This window comes from Anomaloglossus baeobatrachus, chromosome 2 (assembly GCF_048569485.1).
Source record: "Anomaloglossus baeobatrachus isolate aAnoBae1 chromosome 2, aAnoBae1.hap1, whole genome shotgun sequence".
Taxonomy (NCBI): Eukaryota; Metazoa; Chordata; class Amphibia; order Anura; family Aromobatidae; genus Anomaloglossus; species Anomaloglossus baeobatrachus.
Window position 1 is genome coordinate 561348983 of NC_134354.1, and position 22353 is coordinate 561371335.

The window sequence follows — 22353 nt, forward strand, 5'->3', positions numbered from 1 at the left end:
AATGTTGAAAACTAAAGGTTGATTGCAAAATATTAACAAAATAGTAAGTCAGTAACATTGACAAAAGTCTGCAGAGCTAATCAAATGCTAAATAGTTGAATATCAAATTTATGTATGAGATAGCAAAAGATGATTTGTCTATAAAATGAAAGCAGTCTCACACTCAAAGTTGTAGTAGATGGTGAGAGAGGGCATCTGAAAGTCAAAAGTTCAAACATTGTTACCGTTTTGCTAGTTGGTGTATGTATGTGTATATGGTATATAATATATTCGTTTCAAAAGGGATTTCTTGGAATTAATTTTTTAACACTGGTTAAGTGATAACAATCCTATTTATTGCATCTTTGAGATGCGATAGTTGACAAAATAATATATATTATTCAATAGCCTGATGCGGGGTAAGTATGTAACATAAGTGTAAGACCTCACTCAGACATCCATTTTTTAAGTTTCATGTTCTACCTATGTTTTCTATGGTTAGAACATGTACCCATTAAAGTCCAAGGGGTTGACCACATGCTTGTCTTTTTGCTATCTATGTCTCTACAAAAAAAACCCTGCAGACATGTCCATTTTTGATTCAAGTACACAGATCAAAATCCTCCATACAAGTGTATGGGGCCATGAAAGTCACAGACAGCACATTGTGATATTTGTGTAATCTTTGTGCTGTCTATGATTAACATTAGAGTAGGAGAAGCGTGGCACATATTTTTTCTTCTTTGGACATGCTAGAAAGTCACTGATGCTAAAAATGGTCCAGCGCATTGATTGATTGAAATCTGGTCCAGCAAACTGTAGAAAAAATATTGTGTTGTTTTTTGTTTTTTTTTCTCCAAGTATGAAAAAAATACCTTCTGTCTGAATAAGGCCTGAGAGCAGAGAACCTCGAAAGAGACCTTGCACAAAATGCAGTTTTAAATATATTTTTGGATCATTGGTGTCTGTTATTGAAATCAGTGCCAGACTGTTAGAAACGTGATGTAAAGAAACAAGACATTGAAGATACAGTTGACATCGTATTATAGCATTTGTGTGTGACGTTCTCAAAATCTTTGTTTTCTATTCTTAGACAATTTCCTTACCTAGCTATAAATTGGCCTGCTAATTGCGTTTTCCCAACACAATCAAATTTGCAAGCAAAAAGAAATTCAGAAAGTTCTCAACTTGTGCTCTAATCACTCCTCTTCATCAGTCATTGCTGCATATTGCTGGAGAGGGTCTAATTGTCTACATTTGGAAGGTTTAACACTTCCTGACAGAGAGGCTATTAAGGGGAAGTATTCTCGCATAACTGTCACAGGCAAGAACAAAGGTCCTTGCTACTCAATGTGTACAAACCACTAACATTCTTAAATGACCCCTTTTCATGAATCTCATTCCTTTAAGCCAACATCCCATAGAAAGAAACAAGGTGTAATAAAACCGTAAACCTATACATTCTTGTAAGGGAATTTATCTATGGCTTAAAAACAATTGTTATTTTGTGGACAAAAAAAAGAAATCTCATTAGCAGATGTGAGCGCTCAAAGTAAAAGGACTTAAAGCTAAGGTTGCTCTTAAGACTGCTTTGAACTTAACAAGCACCGATTGTGGAGCAGACTAGTTAATGAAAGGAAATTAAATTTTTTGCCAACTTCCCCTGCAAGCGTCCTTTTTCTTCAGGAGTCTAACACAGTAGTGAAACTTTTTTTTTTTTTTTTTTTTTTAAAGCCTTTTTACATTATCTACAGCGGAAAAATTTACATAATTAAGCTTGAGGTGTAGGTATATATTTCTATAAATGTGTATATGTATGCGTGGTGTGTGTATAATATATAAATATATATAACGTGTGTGTGTGTGTGTATGTATATATATATATATATATATATATATATATATATATATATGTATGTATGTGTATATATATATATATGTATGTATGTGTATATATATATATATATGTGCGTATATATATATATATGTGCGTATATATATATATATATATATATATATATATATATATATATATATATATATATAAAATAGTGTGTGTTTATAGATATATAATGTGTATAGCTGTTATACAAACATATGTGCAGATCTCTATATTAAATTAGCATTTTGTTTAAATCAATATCTTTGTATATGTAATTTGAAATATATAATTATGTATATAGAAATATTGATAGAAGCAAAATACGATTTTATTTTGAAAATATTTGTATATCACCTTTACGATAGATGACATTTATTTTATATTGATTTTATAATTGGAGTCATGATTTTTTTTATGGCAGATTATATCACCAACCAACCTGCTTTCTTGCACACTTGAGCTATTTTTCTTATTTTTACCAGCTTCTGATTAAAAGACATGAGGAACAGTATTTGAAACAATAGAGAATCATCTCCCCCTGCTGACAGCTTCATGGAAAACATGACAGGCAAATAGGAGAGGAGACAGAAGCAAGCTTTAGCCGACAAGGTTTAATGCCCTGATTTATGGCCCATTATGGATTGTAAACTCTGAAATTTAATCACTTCATTTTGGCCACTGCAAAAGGCCATCTCTCAATGGTAGCGTGGCTTCCTGTCAGCTGATTGGATAGCGCTTTGACTTTTCTTCTGCTAGTATAATAATGATGAGGTAGAATTTACATTCCACTTATGGTATTAATTTTACATTCCTCTGAATGAACAAGGTCACAAGGTTGTAAAATCAAACATTAAATGAATCGGAGGAGACAGTAGTGCAATATATGACTGCCCTTAGGACACAGTGCAATGGCTGATGGGATTAACGTGAGTCTCATTTCCTGCTTTTACAGGATGCAGATGAAGCTGTCAGAATTGCAAGGGAAATTGGTAAGTTCTTAAATTGGCTATGGTGGGATTTGTATGCCTCTTAGCAGACATGCTTGACTAAATTAAATGTGTAATAGGTAATCCCTATAGAACAAATAATGTTTTAATAGTTTAAGATCTCATTTGCTCATGGCTTTTGAAGAACTTAAGTAATGGCTATTTTTTGTTCCTTGTAACACCACATGCTATATTTGCAAATCATAGAGAGAGGTTTTTAGAATTTTTTTTTTTTTAACCAGTATAGACAGATTAACTTTTGGTGCCATTTTATCAAATCGTGATCTGTACACACTTTAGATCATAATCGCATAAAATACTATAGTCTAGCGACATTTGTCTGTGCCTAGAGCACTCAGTGAAGTGCAAATGTCTCCAATAAAAGGCATAAAAAAAACAAAGGATGCAAAATATTTAGTAAGGTCTCTTTTATAGTGAAATTACTATTTATTTATGGAGCACCATTGAGTCCACGGTGCTGTACATGAGAAGGGGTAATATTTGACATGCCGCAGCTAATCAATCCTTCAGCTATGGTGCTTGCTGGCATCACCACTATAAACAATGATTGGCAACATCACAGCTGGCATATAAACAAAAAACACCAGGGGACCAAGTGACTGTCAATGGCTTTAAGGCCCTGTGCGCACTTGCTGGTTTTTGCTGCGGATTTCCTGCAGTTTTGCTGCATGTTTCGCTGCAGAAAATGTTCATAACATCTCTGCAGTGAATCACCAGCAAAACCTATAGGAAAAAAAAATGCTGTGCGCACTGTGCGAATTTTGACAGCTGCATGTTTTGGTGCGGGATTTCACTCCATTGACTGCAATGTAATCGGGAAATCCCGCAGGGAATAACGCAGACAGCAAATTCTGTGCGGATCATTGCGTTTTCCTGCGTTATTCCCTCCGGTATTTTGCGGTTTTTCCTGCGGTAATGTACATCACTGCCTGCGGTTTGCAGGGAAGTGATGTCATTATGACAGGAAGAGGAAGCCGTGCAGAGAGTAAACATACACACATCACAGACATAGAATACACACAGATCATACTCACACTCACACATATAACACACATACAAATCAAACGGAAATATACAAAAAAAAACACTTGGGCTCCGCTGTATTTTTACCTTCCAGCCGAGGTAAGCACACAGCGGCGGCCCGGTATTCTCAGGCTGGGGAGGACGGGGGGCAGGGTTAATGCCTCCCCCCTCCCGCAGCCAAGAATATCAGCCCGCAGCTGCCCCGGGACTGTCACATCCATTATGCGGCAGTACCGGAGTGTCCCCAGCTCTTCCTGTTGCCGTGATGCGGTGGCAGACAGGGTAATAAGGAGTTAATGGCGGATCGCCGCCACGAAGTCCAGGCTTGATCATGGCAGCGTCTATGAGACAGCTGACATGATCAACCCGTAAGTAAAGTGAAAAAACACACACCGAAAAATCCTTGATTTTAAATAAAACACAAATAAGCCTCCTCGTTCACCCTTTTATTAACCCCCCCAAAACACACAGCTCCGGCGTAATCCACGTCCTGCGATGCTTACATCCAGCCGCGACTGACACTGACACACTGCTGAATGCAGCCTCGCAGCGAGACAGCAGAGGTAACCACAGGGCAGTTCCCACGGCCTGCAATATGAACTCACATTACCGCTCGGGAGAAATGCAGTGATCTGTCCTCTATCTGTCTATCCCTCTATCTATTCTTCTATCTATTCTTCTATCTATTTGTCTATTTATCTACTATCTATCTCAGAAGGAAATGATTTTTTTTTTATTTTCAATGTGCTTTATTGCATTGAATGCAATAAAACACATGTACACGCGGCAAAACCGCGGCAATACCGCGAACAATACTGCTGTAAAACAGCGGCAAACCGCATGCGGTTTTCCGCGTTTTTTTTTTACTGCGGGTGCGGTAATCTTTCAGACCCTGCGGAATTTTCTTAAGAAAATTCCGTTTTCCAGTGCACACAGGGCCTTAAATGGCTTTAATGGATGCACAATATTTATTTTGTTAACCCCATAACGACGGCCTAACGCCTTTAAACGTCGGCATTGCAAGATGCTTATTCTGTTCCGACGCTTTAAGACGTTCTGTCAAAAAAAGACTGTAGCGCCACCCCAGCTGCGGAAAATCTCGGGGGTTTCAGCTATCGGAGGTAGCTGAGACCCCCCCAGATTATGAATCGGGGAGGGTTTTTTGGACCCTGATAATGGGATCGCTGGTATACACCGTATACCGCTGATCACATTAAAAAAAAAAAGAAATGTCAGGTAAAACTGATTTCTTTCTCATCTAACGTGAACAAACATGTCAGATAAGAAAGAAATATAAGCCCCTAGTGCCCTCAAGGCCCCCGGGTACTGGACAAATTCCCCCCACCCTCTTTGGAAAATTCAAGTTGGCGTCGGAGTGCGCCGAAAACTGCCGGAGCCGCCTCTTCATTCATTTCCCTCCGATCTGAAATGATCAAATATTTCAGATCGATGAGAAATGTCCTCCCCCTGAGCCCTCCTCCGGTACACCGGAGCTCTCTCTGGTTCCCCGGAGCCACCTCTGGTTCTCCAGAGCCCTCCCGATCATCCAAGATGGCGGCTCGCACATCAGTGCGCCGACCGCATTCGCCCCCTTCCTCTGATTTCTGTTGCATGTGCCATGACACAGGCAACAGAAATCTCCTCCCCGGGTCCAGCTAGGTCACCCCCTATATCCCCCGTTGTAACTTCCCCCAGTGTCCCTGGTACTTTGTGCAGCGTTGATCCCCCGCGATCCCTCCTCCTTCACAAGATGCTGGCCGCATGCACAGAGAGCGGCTGTCAGCTCAGATTCCTGCTTTTTACAAACGCTGAGCTCACTGCCGCTCACACTGCTGCTGTGGACCTGGGGAGATTGGGTGCAGTGTCTTTGCACCCATACTCCTCACATGGAGGGTCTGCACTCCTAGAAAATGGGGGATACCTTCTCTGAGTGTGCCCCCCATATTCTAGAAGGTCCAGAGTCGTCGTGGGACCTCCAAAATGGATTACAGTGGACTTGATTTTTTTTTTCTTTACAATAAATTGGTGAAAGAGGGACTGTGTTGGGGAGTATTGTTTCACATAATTTTTTTTTTTTTTCTAACTTTTTTATTTTTTTTATTACTGACAGTTAGTGATGTCAGGTATCTGATAGACACCATGATATGACAAACTGCTGGGCTTTATGCCAGGTCACATTACAGCTGGTATCAACCCCATTTATTACTCCGTTTGGCACTGCACCAGGGCATTTGGGATGAGCCACTTCTGTGGCGGCTGCGGCCTGCTATTTTTAGGCTGGGAAGGGCCAATAACTATGGACCTTCCCATCCTGAGAATACCAGATCATAGCTGTACGCTTTACCTTGGCTGGTGAATCAATTTGGGGGGGCCTCACTATATTTTATTTTTTTTTTTTTTTTTATAAGTCATTTATTTATAAATAATTATTAGGAAGAGCCTGGGGTGCCTTCCAAATTGGATCACCAACCAAGGTAAAGCTGCCAGCTGTGGTTTGCAGGCTACAGCCGTCTGCTTTACCCTAGCTGGCTACCAAAAATGGGGGGACCCCACGTCGGGTTTTTTTAATTTATTTATTTATTTTTTGGCTAAATACAAGGCTAGGCACCTTTCTAGTGCCACATGAAAGTCACTAAAGGGTGCCAGGTTAGAATATGCAGGGGGTGGGACATTATATATGTGTATTTGACATGTGTCTGTCTGACTATCTATCCATCCATCCTTCCTAGCTTTTTAGGCTGTTTGCCCGCGATTAGGGTTTGCAGCGATTTGGACACTGATTTCTCTGCGTCCATAATGCTGCGTTCTACAGTAGAAGCGCAGTGGAAGGATTTTTAGAAATCTCCTGCCCACTGCGCTTATTTTCACCACAGCATAAACTGACATCTGGCGCTGCAGAATGTCAATTTATGCTGCGGAGAGAAGAGGTTTTTCACGGAGAGAATAGAGCTAAAGTCAGAAGCGGGCCGAACCTGGATCGTGGTCACAGGCAGCTGCGTTCTCCCGCAGACAACACTCACATCTCCACAGACTCCGTGTTGCCGGATCGTGGGACATAGCCTAAAAGTGAGAAATTTGCTGCTAGAGCAACATTTTTGTGATGCCCCTGGGGGTTCTAAATGCTCACTATACCCCTGAATAAAATCCTTGAGGGGTCTAGTTTCCAAATTGGGGTTACTTGTTGGGGGTTTCTGCTGTATAGGTACCCTAGGGGTCCTGGAAATGCGACATGGTGCCCACAATTTATTTTAGCTTTTCCAAAATTCAATTGGTGGTCCTTCCATTTCAAGCCCTTCCGTTTGTCCAAACAGAGGTTTTTGGCCACATGTGGGGTATCCCTGTGCTCATAAGAAATTGGATAACAAACTGTGGGTCCACTTCTTGGTGTTTCCTTTTGAAAAAGTGAGAAATTTGGTGCTAAAGCAACATTTTTTGTGAAATAAATGAAAATTTTTAACATGACGACCTAAGGTTATCAAATTCTGTGAAGTACCTGTGGGTTCAAAATGCTCACTACTACTGGATAAAATCCTTGAGAGGTCTAGTTTCCAGAATGAGGTCTCTTGTGGGGAAGCTCCACTGTTTAGGCACCTCAGGAGCTCTACAAACGCGACATGGCATTCACTAATGATTCCAGCCAATTTTGCAGTCAAATGGCGCTCCTTCCCTTCCGAGCCCTGCTGTGCACCCAAACAGTTGATTTCCCGCACATGTGAGGTTTTGGCGAACTCATCAAAAATTGCACAATACATTTTATGGTGCATTTTTTCCTGATACCCTTGTGGAAAAAAAAAAAATCTACTTGGGTGAAGTAACAATTTTGTGGTAAATTTTTTTTTTTTTTTTATTATTTTCACGACTCAACTATCTAAAATTCTGTTAAGCCCCCGGGGGTTCAAAGTTCTCATCAAACATCTAAATAAATTCCTTGAGGGGTCTAGTTTCCAAAATGGGGTCAGTTGAGGGGGGTTTCTGCTTTCTTGGTAGCTTAGGGGCCCTGCAAATGTGTCATGGTGCCAACTATCTTTTTTTTTAACCAAATTTGCTTTCCAAAATTCATATATTGCTCCTTTCATTCCAAGCCCTCCCATTTGTCCAAACAGAGGTTTCTGACACCACGCTCATAAGAAAATGGGTAACAAACTGGGGCGTCCACTTTTTGGCGTTGACTCTTGAAAAAGTGGGAAATTTGTTGCTAAAGCAACATTTTTGTGAAAAAAGTGAAAATTTCCAATATGACGGCCTAATGTTATCAAATTCAGTGAAGTATCTGTGGTTCAAAATGCTCACTATACTCCTAGATAGAAGCCATGAGAGGTCTAGTTTTCAGAATACAGTCACTTGTGGGGGTTTCTTCTGTTTAGATACCTTAAGGGCCCTGCAAATGAAAGATGGTGCCCGCAATCTATTTCAGCCAAATTTTGCTTTCCAAAATTAAAATATTGCTCCTTCTGTTCTGGCCTCTCCCATTTGTCCAAACAGAGGTTTCTGACCACATGTGGGGTATCGGTGAGCTCAGGAGAAACTGGGGAACAAATTTTTGGGTTTCATTTTGTTGCGTTACTTTTTCTAAAAGTGAATAAATTGGCACTAGAGCAACATTTTTAGTTTTTTTTTTTTTTTTCATTGCACATTGTTTTAGTTCTTGTGAAGCACCTGAAGGGTTAATAAACTTCTGGGATGTGATTTTGAGTACCTTGAGGGGTGCAGTTTTTAGAATGGGGTCACTTTTGTGTATTTTCTGTCACCTAGGCCCCCCAAAGTCACTTCAAATGTGATGTGGTCCCTAAAAAATGATTTTGTAAATTTTGTTGGAAAAATGGGAAAATGCTGATGAACTTAAATTTTTTTTAACTTCCTAACCCCAAAAAATTGTTTCCAAAATTGCTTTGATGTAAACAAGACATGTCGGAAATGTAATTTATTAACTATTTTGTGTGACATGAGTCTGGTTTGAGGGCAAAAAAATTAAAAGTTTGAAAATTTCAAAATTTTCGTCAGATTTCCCATTTTTTCCACAAATAAATGCAAAATATATTGTCCTAAATTTATAACTATCCTGAACTACAATATGTCATGAAAAAACAATCTCCGACTCACCGAGATCCGTTGAAGCATTCCAGAGTTATAACCTCATCAAGTGACACTGGTCAGAATTGAAAAAAATTGCCTGGGCGTTTGGGACAAAACTGGCTTCGTCATTAAGGGGTTAATTTCTATTACACCTAAAATTGCAGTTTAAGAAAATACAGAAGTATTGGTCGACCTGTGCTTAGTCAAGTCTTACTGGTTTCATTTTTCTAGAAGAATAATAAAGAAACATAAAATTAAAACAAAAAAAGTTCAAACTTATTTTTGTCACCCAAACCCTTTCTCCCGCCTGAAAAAAGGTGATCAAAAAGCTGTATGTATCCCAAAATAGTGCCAGTAAAACTACAGATCAGCATGTGAAAAAATGTCTTTATAAAGCTCCATCATCCCCCTCAATAAATCACCTTTTTCAATACAATATACAGCTCTGACAAAAATTGAGACCACTGCAAAATTTTCAGTTTTTCTGATTTTTCTCTTTTATAGGTATATTTTTGAGTGAAATGTAAATTGTTTTTTATTCTATAAACTACTGACAACATGTCTCCGAATTTCCAAGCAATACATTTTGTATTTATTTTCTGAAAATGAGAAATGGTCAAAATAGCAAAACAATTCATTGCTTTCAGACCTCAAATAATGCAAAGAAAACAAGTTCATAATAATTTAGAAGCAGCAATACTAATGTTTAAACTCTGGAAGAGTTCAGAAATCAATATTTTGTGGAATAAACATGATTTTTAATCACAGCTTTAATGCGTCTTGGCATGTTTTCCACCAGTCTTTCACACTGCTTTTGGGTGACCTTATGCCACTCATGGTGCAAAAATGTAAGTAGTTCTTCTTTGTTTGATGGCTTGTGACTATCCATCTTCCTCTTGATACATTCCAGAGGTTTTCAATATGGTACAGGTCTGGAGACTGGACTGGCCATGACAGAGGTTTTGATGTGGTGGTCCTTCATCCACACATTGATTGACCTAGCTGTGCGGCATGGTGTATTGCCCTGCTGGAAAAAACAGTCCTCTGAGTTGGGGAACATTGCCTGAGCAGAAGGAAGCAACTGTTTTATACCAATACATGTATAGTTATGTAAAAGCAAAAAAGGTACATGTTTGGTATCGCCACATCCGAAACAGCCCGATCTATAAAACTGTCACACTAGTTAATCCCTTCACTGAACACCGTAAATAACCTCATAGAAAAAACGGTCTGTTCATCATACAGCTGACCAAAAAAAAGGAACCAAACGCGAAGAAAGTCATCTGTAGATAAAAATATCCCTGAAAATGTCATCTTGTCCAGTAAAAAAACAAGCCGCCATACAGCTCTGTCAGGAAAAAAATTAAAAAAGCTATAGCTCTCTGAATACAGCAATACAAAAACAATTTTACTTTTTTCTAATTTTTTTTTGTGTAAAATCTGCAAAACATTAAACAAAATATAAATGCGATTTCACTGTATTCCTACTGACCTGAAGAATGAATAGGTCTTGTCACTTTTTCAACTTTCTGTATGGCATAAAATAACTTGTAAAATTGCTGTTTCCTCTTGATTCTGCCTCACAAAAAGCAAAATAGAAGGGGATCAAAAAATATTGTGGCCCAAAATAGTACTAATAAAAACTCCAAATTATCCCACAAAAATCAAGCCCTCACATGACTCGGTCAGCAGACAAATAAAAAAGCTATAGCCTTCAAAATTTGGCAATGAAAAAACTTTTATTTTGTAAAAGTGTTTTTTGTGTGATAGTAGCCAAGTTGGTGCTGTAAAATTTAAGTAGTGCTCCTACCTTTCCAAGCCCTGTCATGTGCCCAAAGAGTAGTTTACAACCACATACAGGGTATCACTGTATTCAGCAGAAACTGCACAACAAATTGCATGCTCCGCTTTCTCCCGGTACCCTTGTGAAATTAAAAAAAATTGGGGTTAAAGCAACTTTTTTGTAGTAAAAATGTATTTTTTTTTTTCACAGCTCTACATTATACAATTCTGAGAAGCACCTGTGGGTTCAGGGTGGTCACTACACCACTACATAAATTCCTTGAGGGGGTGTAACTTCCAAACTTTAGACACATAAGAGGTTCTGAAAACACAACATGGCGTCCACTATCTACACTGTGTGCAGAATTATTAGGCAAACGAGTATTTTGATCACATGATACTTTTTATACATGTTGTCCTACTCCAAGCTGTATAGGCTTGAGAGCCAACTACCAATTAAGTAAATCAGGTGATGTGCATCTCTGTAATGTGGTGTAATGACATCAACACCCTATATAAGGTGTGCTTAATTATTAGGCAACCTCCTTTCCTTTGGCAAAATGGGTCAGAAGACAGATTTGACGGGCTCTGAAAAGTCCAAAATTTTGAGATGTCTTGTAGAGGGATGCAGCAGTCTTGAAATTGCCAAACATTTGAAGCGTGATCACCGAACAATCAAGCATTTCATGTCAAATAGCCAATCTATCTTAAGACTGATTTTTCAAAGGTTTTATGGACTGATGAAATGAGAGTGACTCTTGATGGGCCAGATGGATGGGCCAGAGGCTGGATCAGTTAAGGGCAGATAGCTCCACTCCGACTCAGACGTCAGCAAGGTGGAGGTGGGGTACTAGTATGGGCTGGTATCATCAAAGATGAACTTGTGGGATCTTTTAGGGTTGAGGATGGAGTGAAGCTCAGCTCCCAGACCTTCTGCACATTCTGGAAGACAAGTTTTTCAAGCAGTGGTACAGGAAGAAGTTGGTATCGTTCAAGAAAAACATGATTTTCATGCAGGACAATGCTTCATCACATGTATCTAACTACTCCACAGCGTGGCTGGCCAGTTAAGGTCTAAAAGATGAAAAAATAATGACATGGCCCCATTGTTCACCTGATCTGAACCCCATAGTGAACCTGTTATAAAATGTGAGATCTACAGGGAGAGAAAACAGTACACCTCTCGGAACAGTGTCTGGGGGGCTGTCGTGGCTGCTGCACACAATGTTGATCGTAAACAGATCAAGCAACTGACAGAATCTATGGATGGTAGGCTGTTGAGTGTCATCATAAAGAAAGGTGGCTATATTGGTCACTAAATTTGTTAGGCTTTGTTTTTGCATGTCAGAAATGTTTATTTCTAAATATTGTGCAGTTATATTGGTTTACCTGGTGAAAATAAACAAGTGAGATGGGAATATATTTGTTTTTTATTAAGTTGCCTAATAATTCTGCACAGTAAGGCCGGGGCCACACGGGGCACTAGTGCGATCCTCACATGCCACTCGGCTCACGCTGGCAGTACAGCAGAGCCGAGTGTCATGCTAGTATCCCTGTGACTGAGGTCCGACTGTGCGAGCGGACCTCAGCTGAGCGGGGCTGGCCGACACTGAGGAGGGGAGGGAGGTATTTCTCTCCCTCTCTCCTCAGTAGCCGGCTATTGCCATTCTCGCACTGCACTCGAGGTACACCGGTGTACTGCGAGTGCAGTGCGATTTTTCTCTCGCCCCATACACTTGAATGGGTGCGAGAGAAAGAGTCTCGCATTACAGTCGCAGCATGCTGCGATTGTTGTCTCGGTCTGATTAGGGCTGAAAAAATAATTGCTCATGTGCGCTGACACACAGGCTAAAATTGGTCCGAGTGGTATGCGATGTTTTATCGCACTCCACTCGCACCGTTTTTCTCGCCGTGTGTCTTAGGCCTAATAGTTACCTGTACAAACAAATGGAGAAAAACATGATTTTCATGTATCATGTAGGATAATGCTCCATCACATGCATACAACTACTCCACAGCGTGGCTGGCCAGTAAAGGTCTAAAAGATGAAAAAATAATGACATGGCCCCCTTGTTCACCTGATCTGAACGCCATAGAGAACCTGTGGTTCTTCATAAAATGTAATATCTACAGGGAGGGAAAACAGTACACCTCTCGGAACAGTGTCTGGGAGGCTGTGGTGGCTGCTGCACACAATGTTGATCGTAAACAGATCAAGAAACTGACAATCTATGGATGGTAGGCTGTTGAGTGTCATCATAAAGAAAGGTGGCTATATTGGTCACTAAATTTGTTAGGCTTTGTTTTTACATGTCAGAAATGTTTATTTCTAAATATTGTGCAGTTATATTGGTTTACCTGGTGAAAATAAACAAGTGAGATGGGAATATATTTGGGAAGAAGTTGGTATCGTTCAAGAAAAACATGATTTTCATGCAGGACAATGCTTCATCACATGTATCCAACTACTCCACAGCGTGGCTGGCCAGTTAATGTCTAAAAGATGAAAAAATAATGACATGGCCCCCTTGTTCACCTGATCTGAACCCCATAGTGAACCTGTCATAAAATGTGAGATCTACAGGGAGAGAAAACAGTACACCTCTCGGAACAGTGTCTGGGGGCTGTCGTGGCTGCTGCACGCAATGTTGATTGTAAACAGATCAAGCAACTGACAGAATCTATGGATGGTAGGCTGTTGAGTGTCATCATAAAGTAAGGTGGCTATATTGGTCACTAATGTTTTGGGGTTTTGTTTTTGCATGTCATAATTGTTTATTTTCACCAGATAAACCAATACAACTGCACAAAATTTAGAAATAAACAAGTGAGATGGTAATATATTTGTTTTTATTAAGTTTCCTAATAATTCTGCACAGTAATAGTTACCTGCACAGATATCCTCCTAAGATAGCCAAATCTAAAAATAACCCCACGCCAACTTCCAAAAATATTAAGCTTTGATATTTGAGTATTTTGGGTTTATTGAGAACATAGTTGTTGATCACTAATAAAAAAAATTCTCTAAAATACAACTTTCCTAATATTTCTGCACACGGTGTAGATATGAAGCGCAGACCTTTAGATGGTGATTTTTCTGAGTAGGTGTGCACAAAAGAGCAGATCTGAATGGTCATCTAAAGGTGGTGTCACACACAGCGACGACGACAACGACGACGCTGCTAAGTCTCCATTTTCTGTGACGTAGCAGCGATGTCCCATCGCTGCCGCTGTGTGTGTCATCCAGCAACGACCTGGCCCCTGCTGTGAGATCGCCGGTCGTTGCTGAATGTCCTGCTTCATATTTTGGACGTTGCTCTCCCGCTGTCAAGCACACATCGCTGTGTGTGACAGCGAGAGAGCGACGAACTGCAGGGAGCAGGGAGCCGGCGCCTGGCAGCCTGCGGTAAGCTGTAAGCACGGTAAACATCGGGTAACCAAGAAACCCTTTCCTTGGTTACCCGATATTTACCTTAGTTACTAGCGTCCGCCGCTCTCAGGCTGCCAGTGCCGGCTCCCTGCATACGTAGCTGGAGTGCACATCGGGTAATTAACCCAATATGTACTCTGGCTAGGAGTGCAGGGAACAGGGAACCGGCACTGGCAGCGTGAGAGTGCCGAACTCTAGTAACTAAGGTAAATATCGGGTAACCAAGAGAAGTGCTTTCCTTGGTTTCCCAATATTTACCTTAGTTACGCTTCCACGCGTTACTGCTGGCTGGGGGCTCTTCACTGGTCGCTGGTGCGATCTGCCTGTTTGACAGTTCACCAGCGACCATGTAACGACGCAGCAGCGATCCTGATAAGGTCAGATCGCTAGTCGTGATCGCTGCTGCGTCGCTATGTGTGACACCACATTAATGTGTGTTGGAGGGGAATATATATAGTAAACTGGAAAGAAGATACTAGCACCTATCTAGTTAAAGGTATGCATGAAGCAGTATGCTATAGCGTGGTGAGTATTTAATGGGATTAAAGCTCTTGCAATCTAGTAGGAAGAGGTCGGTTTTCTGCCTCTGCCTTGGAAGAACACAGAAATGGTTTATTATTATGTTTTTATCTTACTGTCTTTGTAGTACTCTATAAATGTTTTATGTTTTAAAAATAATGGGACTGCTTCTTTTTCTCAACATATTTTAGCATAATATTATATGGCATTGTATACTTACGATTGCTCATTTTTCTCTTCTACCCAATTAATTCTTCTCTTTTCCATTAGGTCTATAACATCATCTGATTAAAAACAGTCTAGCTGAATATTTCTAAACTCTATGTAGAAAGTCTCTTTTCCCTGCATGAATCATCCTTCAACTCAATCCTCAGTCTTCAACTCAATCCATCCCCTTTACTCCAACCTCTTCCCCCCCCCCCTTTTTTTCCTCCCACGGGGACTTTTTAGTGATAACTCATGCAGGGCAAATAGACTTGTTTCTAATATAGAGTTTGAAAGGATTCAGTTAGTTTATTTTTCATTTCCAAAATTTTTATTTTAGAAAAGGAATTACAAGTGGGCAATGGGAAGAAGGTGAATACATAACAATATTTGAGTGATACATTATAAACATATGTAATAAAACAATATAGGTTATGGGTATCGGAATGGGAGGGGAGAAATGGGAAAGTAAAATTTTATTGGGAAAACAATGGAAGAAGTGGAGGAAAAAGGAAAGAGGAGGGAGGAGAACATTTATATATAACATTTCAGTTAGTCTATTTTTAAGCATGTGATGTAATAGACCTAATTGAAAAAAGAATTTTCTGGGTAAAAGGGCAAAATGAGCAATTATAGATACACAGTGACATTTAATATGAAATATTAAGAGGTTTAAAACTTTGATGGGAAGGATTCTTAAACTCTTTCGCGACCTTAGATGTACTGGGTACGTCCTGTTTGTCGGGGACTTTTGACGTACCCAGTACATCCTGGGGATTGTATGGGCACAGGAGCTGAGCCCACACGATCAGCACCAGGATCTCGGCCTACATGACAGGCAAACTCCTGCTGTCGCAGCTAGGGGCGGTCCCTGACCAGTCTCTGACAGTTTAACCATTCAAATGCTGCAATCAATATGATTGCAGCATTTAGGGGACTGAGAGGGAGTGCGCTCCCTTACCACATCGATCTCTTCCCCCGTGATGTCATCGCGAAGACCTGATCGTTGCCATGGTGACTTGAGGTCGTCGTGATAACTTCCGGGTCATCCAACTATGGAAAGCCTCAAGAATCATGCCAGGAGCATGACTGCTCTGACCATGTTGCAATGACGGATATAATGAAATGCACTGTTGGTGCATTTCAATAAATTACATTATATCAGCAATCAGGGCAATAACAGGTAATGTCTCACATAGGGACTAAGTAAAAAAAAAAAGGGGGGGGTTTTTTTGTTTTTGTTTGTTTTTTTTAAAAAAGTAAAAAGAAATTTGTAAAAATATTAAAAAAAAACAAAAATCTGAAAATAAAAACAAAAGGGAAAGAAAAAATCTATATATATAATTGCCTTATTCTGTCTGTATGCATTGCTCTAAAATTGTGTCGTTTAAAGTAAGTGTCGTTACAGTGACAACCGTCGGATTGGCCGCTGGGCTCGCCCTGGCCCCGCCCCACCACGGATTAGCCGCTTGCCTCGGCCTGGCCCCGCCCCCACATGGATTGGCCACTCGCCCCGGCCCTCTGCACGCGTCGCCCGCTCGGCCACGCCCCTTCCCTCGAATTCAAACGAAGCCCCGACTTCCAGGTGACTGCTGCAGTGCACTCCCAGGAGTCCACACCGGCAACCCAGCCCAGACATAACCTTGCGATGCTGGGATCGTGACGGAGCCGGTGTACGTTGGTAACCATGATACACATCGGGTAACTATAGGAAGCGCTTCCCTTAGTTACCCGATGTGCATCATGGTTACCAGCGTACACCGGCTCCCGGTACACATGTGCAGGGAGCCGGCATACATCTAGATATTTTTTAGATTCTTGAGATGAATAAAGTTAAATCCCCATGTTCTTATCTCATTTTGGGTGGTCTCCTGGATTGTGTCTCCTGTGGATTAGGGATTGGTCTCCAGCGCTGCTCCTGCAGTTCATTTTGCACTTCTTTTCTATTTTGTCCCTCCGATATTTGTACCCGCTGGTGCTGCAGCTCAGGGCTGTGACAAGGACAAGCCGGTTACGGGCCCGGCACACATTGGCACGCTCGGCCCCGCCCCTGGCGGCCCGCTGGGCCCCGCACACGTCTGCCCGCTCGGTCCCGGCACACGTCGGCCCGCTCGGTCCCGGCACACGTCGGCCCGCTCGGTCCCGGCACACGTCGGCCCGCTCGGTGCCGGCACACGTCGGCCCGCTCGGTGCCGGCACACGTCGGCCCGCTCGGTGCCGGCACACGTCGGCCCGCTCGGTGCCGGCACACGTCGGCCCGCTCGGTGCCGGCACACGTCGGCCCGCTCGGTCCCGGCACACGTCGGCCCGCTCGGTCCCGGCACACGTCGGCCCGCTCGGTCCCGGCACACGTCGGCGCGCTCGGTCCCGGCACACGTCGGCCCGCTCGGTCCCGGCACACGTCGGCCCGCTCGGTCCCGGCACACGTCGGCCCGCTCGGTCCCGCCCCCGGCACACGTCGGCCCGCTCGGTCCCGCCCCCGGCACACGTCGGCCCGCTCGGTCCCGCCCCCGGCACACGTCGGCCCGCTCGGTCCCGCCCCCGGCACACGTCGGCCCGCTCGGTCCCGCCCCCGGCACACGTCGGCCCGCTCGGTCCCGCCCCCGGCACACGTCGGCCCGCTCGGTCCCGCCCCCGGCACACGTCGGCCCGCTCGGTCCCGCCCCCGGCACACGTCGGGCACCTATACACCTCCCCCCCAGGCACACGTCGGGCACCTATACACCTCCCCCCCCAGGCACACGTCGGGCACCTATACACCTCCCCCCCCAGGCACACGTCTGGCACCTATACACCTCCCCCCCCAGGCACACGTCGGGCACCTATACACCTCCCCCCCCAGGCACACGTCGGGCACCTATACACCTCCCCCCCCAGGCACACGTCGGGCACCTATACACCTCCCCCCCCAGGCACACGTCGGGCACCTATACACCTCGGCCACGCCCCTTCCCCCGAATTCAAACGAAGCCCCGACTTCCAGGTGACTGCTGCAGTGCACTCCCAGGAGTCCACACCGGCAACCCAGCCCAGACATAACCTTGCGATGCTGGGATCGTGACGGAGCCAGTGTACGTTGGTAACCATGATACACATCGGGTAACTATAGGAAGCGCTTCCCTTAGTTACCCGATGGGTATCATGGTTACCAGCGTACACCGGCTCCCGGTACACATGTGCAGGGAGCCGGCATACATCTAGATATTTTTTAGATTCTTGAGATGAATAAAGTTAAATCCCCATGTTCTTATCTCATTTTGGGTGGTCTCCTGGATTGTCTCTCCTGTGGATTAGGGATTGGTCTCCAGCGCTGCTCCTGCAGTTCATTTTGCACTTCTTTTCTATTTTGTCCCTCCGATATTTGTACCCGCTGGTGCTGCAGCTCAGGGCTGTGACAAGGACAAGCCGGTTACGGGCCCGGCACACATTGGCACGCTCGGCCCCGCCCCTGGCGGCCTGCTGGGCCCCGGCACACGTCGGCCCGCTCGGCCCCGGCACACGTCGGCCCGCTCGGCCCCGGCACACGTCGGCCCGCTCGGCCCCGGCACACGTCGGCCCGCTCGGCCCCGGCACACGTCGGCCCGCTCGGCCCCGGCACACGTCGGCCCGCTCGGCCCCGGCACACGGCACACGTCGGCCCGCTCGGCCCCGCCCCCGGCACACGTCGGCCCGCTCGGCCCCCGCCCCCGGCACACGTCGGCCCGCTCGGTCCCGGCACACGTCGGCCCGCTCGGCCCCGCCCCCGGCACACGTCGGCCCGCTCGGCCCCGCCCCCGGCACACGTCGGCCCGCTCGGCCCCACCCCCGGCACACGTCGGGCACATATACACCTCCCCTCCAGGCACACGTCGGGCACCTATACACCTCCCCCCCAGGCACACGTCGGGCACCTATACACCTCCCTCCCCAGGCACACGTCGGGCACCTATACACCTCCCCCCCAGGCACACGTCGGGCACCTATACACCTCCCCCCCAGGACTACTCCTCCCATTATACTCCCCTTTCCCCATGATTACTACTGCCATTATAGTCCTCCTGTTATACTCCTCTCTGAGTATAATAGGAGGACTATTATAGCATGGGGGATGTAGCACGATGGGGGGTGCGCAGCATGGGGGATGGAGCACGATGGGGGGTGCACAGCATGGGGGATGGAGCACGATGGGGGTGCGCAGCATGGGGGATGGAGCACGATGGGGGGTGCGCAGCATGGGGGGTGCGCAGCATGGGGGATGGAGCACGATGGGGGGTGCGCAGCATGGGGGATGGAGCACGATGGGGGATGGAGCACGATGGGGGGTGCGCAGCATGGGGATGGAGCACGATGGGGGGGTGCAGCATGGGGGATGGAGCACGATGGGGGGTGCGCAGCATGGGGGATGGAGCACGATGGGGGATGCGCAGCATGGGGGATGGAGCACGATGGGGGGTGCGCAACATGGGGGAAGGAGCACGATGGGGGGTGCGCAACATGGGGGACGGAGCACGATGGGGGGTGCGCAGCATGGGGGACGGAGCACGATGGGAGGTGCGCAGCATGGGGGACGGAGCACGATGGGGGGTGCGCAGCATGGGGGATGGAGCATGATGGGGGCACACCTCCCCCCAAAACACACACACACACCGCCACACGCGCACCGCACAACACACCACACACACTGGGAACCACAAACACCGCCCTACACAGACACCCAAACACACAGACAACGTCGCACACACAACACCCAACACACAAACACCGCGGCATACACAAATATACGCACATACCGCGCAACACACACACATTGCACAAAACATACCTCCCCCAAAACACACACACGCACCCCACACACACATACAAACTGCGCAACACACACAGCACCACACACAGACAACACTGCAGACACACAGCGCTCCACAAACAACGCAGCACACAAACACCGCTCTCACCCCCCCCCACACCCAGACAACACCCAGAACATGTACAGCGCCCTACACAAACACTTGGCAACTACACACAACAACATCTATATATATATATAACAAAAATCATACATTAACTACACAATAAATTCTAGAATACCCGATGCATTAGAATCAGGCCACCTTCTAGTTATACCAATAAATATGTATATGTATGTAAAAAAAAAAAATACTTATTTGGCATTGCCGCGTCCAGAACAACCTGATTTATAAAGCTGTCACACTAGTTCACTCTTTCAGGGAACACCGTAAAAAAAATAAAGTTGCAAAAAAGTAGTATAGAACGCGATCATAAAGTCGGTGAAAATGTCATCTTGTCCTGCAAAAAGCAAATCACCATACAGCTCTTTCAGCAAAAAAATACTATAGCACAAAGATAAAAGAAATACAAAATCTTTTTTTATTTTTGTTTTTAAAATTTGTTTTTTGGGGGGGTAAAAAAGGCAAAATATAAAAAACAAACAAAAATCTAAGTGATATGGGTGTCAATGACTGTCAGCAGAGAAATAAAAAAATAAAAAATTAAATAGGCTTCAAAATTTGGTTATGCAAAAAAACATTTTGTGAAAGTGTGTGTTAGTAGCCAAACATAAAAAAATATAAATCTGGTATCGCTGATCTGAGGAATAAACCGCCTTATCACTTATACCACAATATAGTAATAGACCATTGTTCAACTGCTGTTGATTTTTTTTCATTCTGCTTTTCCAAAGATTGTAGTAAGGTGTGGCTCACATTGATACTGCAGTATACGCTGAGCGCTTACACTAGGGATTACTCTTATATTTCTGAAAAACGTGAATCATACAAAATTCCCAACGGAAAATATACTGTAATAAGGTAGAGGGGAGCTGCTTTTGAGCTTCCGTCTGGCTTGTGGACCGGTGGTGTCAATCTATTTACACATCTTTTTAGGTGTACACAAAACGGTGGTCATCAACAGTTTTGTGCCCCTTTGAGCAGACTGACCCCAAAGAACAGAGGTCAAACGGAGTCTGGAGGAACTATGCTGCCTTATTGTAGTGAATGGATCAGTCAGGTGTTTCATTAGAATCATGTATTTCAGAAATGGAGATGGAAACCCCGATGTAAGTACTCGGCACAGAGCATGGGATAAATGTGAACTGATCCTAAATGCTATTTGCCACCAAATAGCATTCAACTTAACCCGCAAAAACACAAGTTCCCACTCAGGTCCATGATCTGTTAATGGAAATATTGGGAGCTTTTACGTTACTGGTAGCACAAATGCTCGAGAAAAGCACTACAGTGGATACGGAAAGTATTCAGACCCCTTTAAATTTTTCACTCTTTGTTTCATTGCAGCCATTTGGTAAATTCAAAAAAGTTAATTTTTTTCTCAGTAATGTACACTCTGCACCCCATCTTGACAGAAAAAGCAGAATTGTAGAATTTTTTGCAAATTTTTTAATCAAGAAAAACTGCAATATCACATGGTGATAAGTATTCAGACCCTTTGCTCAGTATTGAGTAGAAGAACCCTTTTGAGCTACTACAGCGACTAGTCATCTTGGAAATGATGCAGCAAGTTTTTCACACGTGTATTGAGGGATCCTCTGCTAATCTTCCTTGCAGATCCTCTCCAGTTCCATCAGGTTGGATGGTGAACCTTGGTGGACATCCATTTTCAGGTCTCTCCAGAGATGCTCAATTGGGTTTAGGTCAGGGCTCTGGCTGGGCCAGTCAAGAATAGTCACAGAGTTGTTCTGAAGCCACTCCTTTGTTATTTTACCTGTGTGCTTAGGAGATGTGGTGGTGATTTGATTTAAAGAAGTCAAGGAGATCTGCCGTCAGTTTAATTCTTGGGTATGTCAATGAATCCACCTGCCATTTGAAGGGGAGAGGGGCTTTGAGCTGAGTCACCAGCTTTAGAGAAAGAGATACAGTGGGTAAGGACAGTATTCAGACCCCTTTTAAATTTTTCACTTTCTTTCATTGCAGCCATTTGTTAAATTCAAAAAAGTTCATTTTTTTCTCATTAATGTACACTCTGTACCCCATCTTGACAGAAAAAAAAGCCAGAAATGTAGAAATTTTTGCAAATGTTTTAATCATGAAAAACTGAAATATCACATGGTCAGAAGTATTCAGACCCTTTGCTCAGTATTGAGTAGAATCACCCTTTTGAGCTAGTGCAGCCATGAGTCTTCTTGGGAATGATGCAACAAGTTTTTCACACCTGGATTTGGGGATCCTCTGCCATTCTTGCAGATCCTCTCCAGTTCCATCAGGTTGGATGGTGAACATTGGTGGACATCCATTTTCAGGTCTCTCCAGAGATGCTCAATTGGGTTTAGGTCAGTGCACTGGCTGGGCCAGTCAAGAATGGTCACAGAGTTGCTCTGAAGTTACTCCTTTGTTATTTTACTTGTGTGCTTAGGGTCATTGTCTTGTTGGAAGGTGAACCTTCGGCCAAGTTTGAAGTCCACAGCACTCTGAAAGTGGTTTTCTTCCAGGATATCTCTGTAC

The 22353-nt window shown here is 43.9% G+C and overlaps 1 protein-coding gene and 1 long non-coding RNA gene across 2 annotated transcripts in view; one reads left to right on the plus strand and one right to left on the minus strand.

The window, feature by feature from the left end:
• The window catches only part of PCCA (propionyl-CoA carboxylase subunit alpha), a 926251-nt gene that overhangs the window by 306144 nt on the left and 597754 nt on the right, over positions 1-22353 (plus strand). Inside the window, exon 8 of the mRNA XM_075336705.1 lies at positions 2814-2850. Coding sequence (XP_075192820.1) covers positions 2814-2850 — 37 coding nt within the window. The remainder of the gene's footprint in view (positions 1-2813; positions 2851-22353) is intronic.
• LOC142291851 (uncharacterized) overlaps positions 9764-22353 on the minus strand; it is a 62298-nt gene continuing 49708 nt past the window's right edge. The window contains exons 2-3 of the long non-coding RNA XR_012750546.1: positions 10457-10539; positions 9764-9988 (exon numbers count right to left, since the gene is read on the minus strand). This is a non-coding gene — a long non-coding RNA (uncharacterized LOC142291851). The remainder of the gene's footprint in view (positions 9989-10456; positions 10540-22353) is intronic.